General features: G+C 34.9%; 1 protein-coding gene across 1 annotated transcript in view; it reads left to right on the top strand.

The window, feature by feature from the left end:
• Positions 1-3,538: 3,538 nt before the first annotated feature.
• LOC137615228 (eukaryotic translation initiation factor 4E-like) overlaps positions 3,539-10,017 on the top strand; it is a 111,803-nt gene continuing 105,324 nt past the window's right edge. Inside the window, exon 1 of the mRNA XM_068344911.1 lies at positions 3,539-3,666. Coding sequence (XP_068201012.1) covers positions 3,658-3,666 — 9 coding nt within the window. The 5' untranslated portion in view covers positions 3,539-3,657. The remainder of the gene's footprint in view (positions 3,667-10,017) is intronic.

A 10,017-nucleotide genomic window follows, 5' to 3' on the forward strand; every position in this document is an offset into this window, starting at 1 on the left:
CTGCTGGTGGCAAGGAATTTGGAGTATACATGGTAGGAAATAATAGCGTGAAGAATCTAAAAGATACCAGAAGTTAATGAGATTGTTTGCGAGATGTTCTGGCACAGTATTAACAGCATCAATGGGTGCCCTACCAATAGTTTGTAAGGTATGTTTGGATGATGGAAAGGTCATGAAGGATTTCGTGAGAAGTATAATTATTCCACAATATGAAGCAAAATGTGATAAAGGTGACTGTAAGAATTATAAGGGCATAATGTTACTTATAATATTAGGCAAGGTGTATGAGAGGATTTTTTATTTACTGAAATACTGATGAGCATATAATAGTATATGTTTAAACAAGGAAGAGGAATGTTGGTTCAATTTTTTTGTTATGAATTAGTTATGGTAAAAATTTAAAGATTATGTGTTTTTAGTAAACATGAACCATGAAAAACTTATAATGCAAATAACCGAGGTCCAATGTACAGGTTATTATTATCATCAGGTTTAAAGGTTTAAAGGCCGCTCATGAATGGCAGAGACAAGGGACAGTGACATTGCCCTATCAAGCAGAACAATGCCCTACAGACTGACCGTATATCATATGATCAGCGCCCAAGCCCCCTCTCCACTCAAGCTAGGATCAGGAAGGGCCAGGCAATGGCTGCTGATGACTCGGCAGATAGACTTATAGGATCCCCCAAACCCCCCAACCTTAGCTCACAAGGATGGTAAGGTTGCAGACACTAATGGCACTAACGAGACTAAGCGGGACTCGAACCTCCGACTGGCAAACACCAGGCAAAGACGTTGCCAATCAGGCCACAACATTTCAGGAAATGAAATAAGGGAACAGATAGAACAGACAGAGTAGTGTGCCTGAGTGTACCCTCAAGCAAGAGAACTCTAACCCAAGACAGTGAAAGACCATGTTTTTCATGTTAGAAGTAAAGAATCTGTCAGAATATGTGGACAGCAGAGATGATTAGTTTGAATGTCCAATACCATTTGGACATCGATGGATGCAAAACGTCTCAGAAAGGAAACCAAGTGCACAGTTCTTGACTAAGAAAATTAGTTATGAGTGGTGTTCGGAAATGTTGGAGTTTGCAGATGATATAGAATTAACTAAGAATAGTGACAAGAAACTGCAGGAACTAGTAAAACCATTTGAAAGTTTGCAAGAGAGGAGAGTTGAGAGTTTGTGTGCTAGAGTATATGTATGTACCAATAAATATCAATATAATGTAAAAAAGACGGAAATCATGGATTCAAGTGGATGTGGATATTGAGTAATAAATATGATGAAATATGGTAGGGAGTGAAAGTTATCACAATAAGTGAAACATGGAAAGTATAAGGTAAACTGCTTTCATAGTGTATGTTGTACAATAAGAATTGAAAGGGTGAAATGTGTGGGGTTATGAAGAAATTATATCTAGGCTAGCTTGCATGAGTGAATGTAGAAATCAAAACTTTCTGAGATAGTGGATCATGTTGAAAGAATGGAGGTCCGTAGGAAAGTGCACCATCCAAACATAGAAAATCCAAACTTTATAAAAAAAAAAATGGTTTACTCATGACAGAAACGACTAAAAATTCAAAATATCTTATATAAGAAATTGTTAATACTCATTTCAATTTAGAATTTAGTAACAATTATCTAAACCGGGTTGTGGTGGCCTATTGGAAATGGCCTGCATGGCGATCTGCCGAGCTGGGGTTCAAGTTCTGCTCAAGCTCAATAGTTTCTTGTAGTGTCTGCAACTTGACAATCCTAGAATGAGGATTTGGACACCCTGTAGATCTACGTGCTGAGTCATCAGCAGGTATTACCTGGTTCTCCCTGGACCTAGATTGGGTGGAGAGGGGGTTTGGGCGTTAATCAGTGATCATATGTATATATGGCCAGTATCTAGGGAGTCTAGGGCATTGTCACTGTCCCTTGGCTCTGTCATTCATGAATGCCCTTTAAAACCATTAAACCCAGCCTAGGTCTGAATGTCCTTAATCTGTCACAGAGTCCAATCTCTCTAACCTGGCACAGGGAGCAGTGAGAAAGGGGCGATTGACATAGACTAAACCTAATTCTTTTAAGTAAACATAGTCAAAAGAAGCCTAGGCTTAAAATAACCATTGTCAAAAGAAGCCTAGGCTTAAAATAACCATTGTCTAAAGAAGCCTAGGCTTAAAATAACCATTGTCAAAAGAAGCCTAGGCTTACCCTAAAACACCACCACATGACATCAGTGTGTATCACAAAGCAAATCCCGTCGACTTTCACTAGAAGGACAACTCACATTCCTCTGTGGAACAACATGTTTACAAACATGCAAGCAATCACAGGTGAGCAACCATCACACAGTCAATCATTTTTTAACTGGAGAACAAGCGGTCAGTATGACTCGTTCTATGTTACGCATTCACATAGTTTATTACTATATAGTTCAAACTTTCATTTTACATAAGCATATCTTAAAACACACAACCCTTCAACAGGTGAGTGACCACCAGATACCCATAGCATTCAGTGTAAGCTGAAAAATGCGTATCTTTATTTTGTGATACGTTTGTAAGTGATCTCCATCGAAACAAATTGTTCTCTAATAATGGGTAGTGCCATAGCCTCTGTACCATGGTCTTCCAGTATCTTGGGTTAGAGTTCTCTTGCTTGAGGGTATACTCGGGCACACTATTCTATTTTATTCTTCTTCCTCTTACTTTGTTAAGTTTTTTAGAGTTTATATGGGAAATATTTATTTTAATGTTACTCTGTTCTTAAAATATTCTATTTTTCCTTGTTTCCTTTCATCACTGGGCTATTTTCCCTGTTGGGGCCCTTGGGCCTATAGCATCCTGCTTTTCCAACTAGGGTTATAGACCTAGTTGTAAAAGCTGGATGCTATAAACACAAGGGCCCCAACAAGGAAAATATCGCAGTGAGGAAAGGAAGAAAATAAGGAAAAAGAAAGATTAGTGTGCCCGAGTGTACCCTCAAACAAGAGAACTCTATAATAATAATAATAATAATATTTATTATTATTATTATTATTATTATTATTATTATTATTATTATTATTATTATTATTATTATTATTGTAAAGAAACGTTAAATGCTATTAGCCCAAGAAATACGGCAGGGAAGTAACCCAGAACAGAAAATGAAATTAAGAAGTAAGGAAGAAGTAAACAATAAAACAAATGAATAAATGTCCAAGGAATGTCACAAACAATTAACTGAGACTCATTTACATGTATTAACTCATTACATGTGCATAACTAATATTGCTAACTAATTTATATAATTTGTGCCGTGAAAGTAATGTTTCACAATTACGAAAAACAAAAATCAAATAGTTATGATTCTCGTTGTTAATGCGGTCAAAAGACGTGCGAATGATATTTACTTAATAATACTGTATGCCTTCATTAACTAAAGTAAAATATATCAAACACTATTCAAGGAGAGAGGTTTTAATAAATGTAAATCAAATGGAAGAACCAAACATTGTCGTGAATAAGTGTTGGACCCCAAGGGTGTAGGTAGGCTAATACACCCACACCAAGAATAGAGATACCAGACACGGGTGGTAGACTGGTAGTCTGTAGCTGTTAGTTTCAATTGTCAGTGGAGTTTGTAGGTTGTGTTGGCAAAGATAAGCATATCCTACGATGACAAAGGTATTCATAATATTTCGTATTTATGTAAAACTGACACGAATAGACTAGAACCAAATCTAATTCACTGTTAACTTTTAAAACTCTAAGAGGGTTGAAATCTTACCTTCTGGGTGGGCACATATCTTGTCGTTTAGTAGCCTGTGATTTAAACTCGTACTGTCTTGTGTTAGTCATTTACAGCAGTTCACACTCTGGCAACTTGGGTGTTTAATGGCTAACTCGTAATGTGCCCAGTTCAATTATGCATTTTCTCTTATTAAAGCACTATTGAACTTGTTTAGACATTTGATTAGTTCTATCTAACTACTTTTCTCATTTGTTATCCAATATATTGTGTGCATTCAATGCCTGGAAACTCGATTTTTCCATGTCGTATGGAAAACGTTTAGGTCTAGGGATCACTGGATTCAAGTATGATGTTTGCAAAAATTTATTCCGATACTAAACCACAAATTATAAAGGTAATAGTAATGGCACAAGTCTTTAGTGTCTGGTATAGTGGAAACACCTAGACATTTGATACTTGACCTTAGGATAAAAATCTACCCCATAACTTTTGAAAAGGTGAAGAGACCTCCAAATTAGATAACACTGGAGTTAAAGCTGATTGTTCTTTTGTGATTAAGTAAGGCTTATGATTTCCCGGACCTAATTACCATTGTAACTGCCTGAGAACGTGATCTCTGTCAACGAGAAAAAAAAATGACGTGCGGCAAAAAATTAAGCGTAACGAGGCCATCTTAATTATATCACTGTGTCATGGCAAGGTTAAGTAGTAAGTTGAGCCTATGATAGGATGGTGTATAACTGAATAGTTCCAATCCGGATTTATCGCTAGTTAAATAATAGAACATTGGGAGTGATAACCCTTGAAAGTCATGAGTAAATGTCAGGGGAAAATGTTTTGTTTATGGGTATGTGCAAAGGCTTTACAGTCGTTTCGTACTAGGGGAGATTCGACCCAAGTTGTTTCGTACCAAAGCAATTTATACCTGAGTTGGTTCGTACAGTACCAACCTGTCGCACCAAATTGAACCAATAGGCCTATAGACATTTTTTTCTATTTATGAATACGATTCTATAACTACTTGCAGATACTGATGAAACCAATGATACGAAGTTCAACAGTATTGTGAACAGAACGACCACGTTATGATTTATATTACTTATGTGACTTATTAAGTTATTGTTGTTTTGTATCACCTGCAGAATTGTCCTCCCAGAATCTCCACCTGTAGAATTGTCCTCCCAGAATCTCCACCTGTAGAATTGTCCTCCCAGAATCTCCACCTGTAGAATTGTCCTCCCAGAATCTCCACCTGTAGAATTGTCACCCCGGGGATTCAAACGGCATATTTACTTGTAGAATCGTCACCTTGTTCATAATTTATACATTGATAATAGGTTGTCATTGACTTAGACAAATCATATGAAATTTTTATAAATTAATTAAATTTCGTCACCTTATATGAAAATAACACAGAAATAATAACGATATCTTGAATAAAAAAAATTGATTTATATATTACTAAGTTTGTTAAAATATGACGAGACGTTAAAAAAAAATATGACTTTACCATACATTTTAAAATGGACTTTGATTAGAGATGTGTTCACATAAATTCTAAATAACATTTAAAGGCTTACGGCCAAATGATTTTTTTGGGTGGTATACCCCTACCCATGGTAGAACAAGTCACGACCTATTTTTTCTTAAAGAGGGATGTTTGGGCTTTTAAAAGATCATGGTTGTGAGTCTGAGATCGTTGCACAACATTTTGAAAATCGCTTTTACACATGTACACTGTAGACTTAAAAAGTTGATTTTTTTCGCCACAGATTTCGGAACATATTGGCTCATATATTTGTTAATATTGGTGCTACATACACAACTGTGATAACAAAATGTGCAGAATGATAGCATACATGTATTTAAAAACATTTTGTGATGTAAGAAAGGCTTTTGTGTGACCTACACGCAAAATTGAAGTTTTGCGCAATAAATCATTATAGATTGAATAATTGATTTATTCGGTTACTTTTAGAGAATGACATAACGTTTTGTAATTAACGCTATCAAATAAACTTATTCACTTTTATAATTCATAATTATTAAAAGGAAATTAAAGGAGTATTATTTTGATGTAATATGTAGTAATACAACTCTATTGCTTCTGAATAAAGTAATTGTTTAGGCTATAATCATCGGTAAACACGAACCTGATTTATTACCCAAAACTTTAATTTTGTCCGTACGTCACACAAAAGCCTTTCTTACATCACAAAATGTTTTTAATACGTGTATGCTATCATTCTGTACATTTTGCTATCACAGTTGTGTATGTAGCAGCAGTATTAACAAATATATGAGCCAATATGTGCCGACATCTGTGGCGAAGAAATTAATTTTTGAAGTCTACAGTGAACATGTAAAAGTGGTTTTCAAAATGTGTAACGATCTCAGGTTCACAAGCATGATTTTTTAAAAGCCCAAACATCCCTCTTTAAGAAAAAAAAAATAGGTCGTGACTTGTTCTACCATGGGTAGGGGTTACTCGCGTTTTAAGCCCCTTTTCGAATTTGACCGCTAGCCTAAATATAAACATAATAGACCACCGAAAATTTAATCCATCGAAATCAAACAAAACCAAGGATAAGAAAGAAAACAATTCTATTTTTGTACATTTTCCCTACATCTGAAAGGTTTTCTCCCATTTTTTTTTTTCTAAACTGCAAAGTCTTTGATTTGCTCTTAACAAAATACATCTGCTTCTATATTTAATAGAAGCCTTGTTGCATAGTTGTTTTGATGGAACTTATATATGCTTCACCTGAGAAAATGTGTCCAGGTGAACAATTTGTGATCATTAGAATTGAAGGAAGCCAATGTGTGCATTTGGAAAGACACTCGGTATTATCTTCTACAAGTATTTTCTTATAAAGTCCAGCACGCCTGAATCTTGTTTTTACATTTTAAATTTCACTGAATGAAATCACCTTATGTGATAGTGGTATATTACTTAGAAAAGATAAACTCGGCTATTTCCCTCTATAACTTTGCTCTTTTTTTTGTTTTCTTCTTTTTTTTAATCCAGGTTTCAAGTTGGCAACAATTGTATAAGATATATCATGATACGAAATTCATCTCAGTCATCTATATATACATCTGGTGCGTTTCCGTCATTGGATACATTCTTTTTCATATGTTTGCAAGTTGTAGATGCCTTGTACTCAACACTACGTGTATACCTGATGACTCTTAATACACTCTACATTAAGATCAACACCTAATTTTTTCATTTTTTTTTCATTTAAGGCTTGTTTATGTGCAATAAGTTTGAAATACAAAAGCATTTGGAATGTTAAGAAATGTTTAATGTTTAAACTTGAGAAACTAGAGAAAAATTTTATATATTTGATATAATTTACTTAATACTGTTGTACTACAACAATATTCTACTATATAATGGAGTGTATAAATGAAGAGTACACAAATATTTCCAGGTCACCAAATTCTTCCATTTATAGTTAGACTTTGAATATTATCAATCAAGCCATGTAGACCATAACATTTTCGTCGCATTCACATTGATAGTTCAACTTCATATTTTGTATCAATGGTATCACGACCGGTATCTGCTCATGAATGGCAGAGGCAAGCGACAGCGACAATGCCCTATCAAGCAGGACAATGCCTTAGAGCAGAGGTGGGGAACCCTTTTTTGTATTATCATTATTATTATTATTATTATTATTATTATTATTATTATTATTATTATTAGCCAAGCTACAACCCTAGTTGGAAAAGTAAGATGCTATAAGCCCAAGGGCTCCAACAGGGAAAAATAGCCCAGTGAGGAAAGGAAATAAGGACATAAATAAATGATGAGAATAAATTAACAGTATATCATTCTAAAAACAGTAACAGCGTCAAAACAGATATGTCCTACATAAACTATTAACAACGTCAAAACATATATGTCATATATAAACTATAAAAAGACTCATGTCAGCCTGGTCAACATAAATACATTTGCTCCAACTTTGAACTTTTGAAGTTCTACTGATTCAACTACCCGATTAGGAAGATCATTCCACAACTTGGTAACAGCTGGAATAAAACTTCTAGAATACTGTGTAGTATTGAGCCTTATGATGGAGAAGGCCTGGCTATTAGAATTAACTGCCTGCCTAGTATTACGAACAGGATAAAATTGTCCCGGGAGATCTGAATGTAAAGGATGATCAGAGTTATGAAAAATCTTAGGCAACATGCACAATGAACTAATTGAACGACGGTGCCAAAGATTAATATCTAGATCAGGAATAAGAAATTTAATAGACCGGAAGTTTCTGTCCAACAAATTAAGATGAGAATCAGCAGCTGAACACCAGACAGGAGAACATTACTCAAAACAAGGTAGAATGAAAGAATTAAAACACTTCTTCAGAATAGATTGATCACCGAAAATCTTAAAAGACTTTCTCAATAGGCCAATTTTTTGTGCAATTGTTGAAGACACAGACCTAATGTGTTTCTCAAAAGTAAATTTGCTGTCGAGAATCACACCTAGAATTTTAAGTCATACAAATTTAAAGAAACATTATCAATACTGAGATCCGGATGTTGAAGAGCCACCGTCCTTGACCTACTTACAATCATACTTTGAGTTTTGTTAGGATTCAACTTCATACCCCATAATTTGCACCATGCACTAATTTTAGCTAAATCTCTATTAAGGGATTCACCAACCCCAGATCTACATTCAGGGGATGGAATTGATGCAAAGAGAGTAGCATCATCCGCAAATGCAACAAGCTTGTTTTCTAGGCCAAACCACATGTCATGTGTATTAGTATGAAAAGTAATGGGCCAAGAACACTACCCTGTGGAACACCGGATATCACATTCCTATACTCACTATGGTGCCCATCAACAACTACTCTCTGAGATCTATTTCTTAAAAAATCAATAATAATGCTAAGAAACGACCCACCCACTCCCAACTGTTTCAGTTTGAAAACAAGGGCCTCATGATTAACACGGTCAAAGGCAGCACTAAAATCAAGGCCAATCATACGAACTTCCTCACCACAATCAAGGGATTTTTGTACAGCATTGGAGATTGTAAGAAGGGCATCACATGCTCCAAGGCCTTTACGAAAACCAAATTGCAAACTAGGGAATATATGATTACCTTCAGCAAACCTATTAAGACTTTTTGCCAGAAGACGTTCAAAAACTTTAGATAATATGGGAGTTATGGAAATTGGGCGGTAATCATTGGGACTTGAGCTACCACAAACACATTTACATAGAGGAGTAACATTACCAATTCTCCAACAAGTACTAAAAGCTCCTCTTCTTGCTAACTTGCGCAAAATAACAGATAACTTTGGAGCTAAGAAATCTACTGTCTTTATAAAAAACAAAGGAAAAATACCATTTGGGTCTACACCTCCATAAGCATCAAGGTCCATCAACAGAGCTTTAATCTCACGAGATCGAAAAGCTAAACTAGTAAGTTTAGCCTCAGGAAAACAGGAATGAGGAAATTCAAGTTTTTCATTACTCTGTTTACTGTCAAAAACATCAGCCAAAAGGATTGCCTTTTCCTTTGGACAGTGAATGACTGAGCCATCTGGTTTAAGTAAAGGAGGAACTGTTGCATCTACACCAAAGAGTGCAGATTTAAGGGTAGACCACCATTTATGTTCCTGAGTTGTACCAGAAAGGGTTTCTTTTATGGTTTAATTGTACTCCTTTTCAGTTGAGGCATAAACTCTCTGAGCAAAAGCTCGAAGCTGAGTATAGTTGTTCCAGGTCAAATCCTCAATGCTCCTTAAGGCCGCATAGAATTTTGTTGGTTAGTTTATCCTCCAAGTAATTTATTAGTAATCTAAAGAAAGAGTGACAGGTTTATAAAAATTTAAAGCATTAAAATTTCAAATATTTGAATGAAGCACTTTTTATACAAGTAATCAGTAAATGAATTATATTGAAAACTAAATTTTAAAATATTTCATTCCAGTTTGGGTAGTTTTCAAACTACCCTAAGTAAATGAATAATATCGAAAGCATGTCATTTTCAAATTACTTTAGTTAAGCAAGTAGGTTCTTTGTATTGAAGTGATAGATAAAATATTAATCTTTTGGAAAAGATAACTTATAAAGATCAACAATATAACCCTTTTCAAATATTTTATATTGGCAAGTTGGTACTTTTTAAACAATCACATTTCATAAAAATGCAACATCCCAGTATAAAATTGTATCTGTTTAAACACACCTAGCTGTTTTCATTGGAAAAAAAAATATTTGCTTTCCTAAGATGTTCAATAAATCCCTAG

This window comes from Palaemon carinicauda, chromosome 21 (genome assembly GCF_036898095.1).
Source record: "Palaemon carinicauda isolate YSFRI2023 chromosome 21, ASM3689809v2, whole genome shotgun sequence".
NCBI classification, from domain to species: Eukaryota; Metazoa; Arthropoda; class Malacostraca; order Decapoda; family Palaemonidae; genus Palaemon; species Palaemon carinicauda.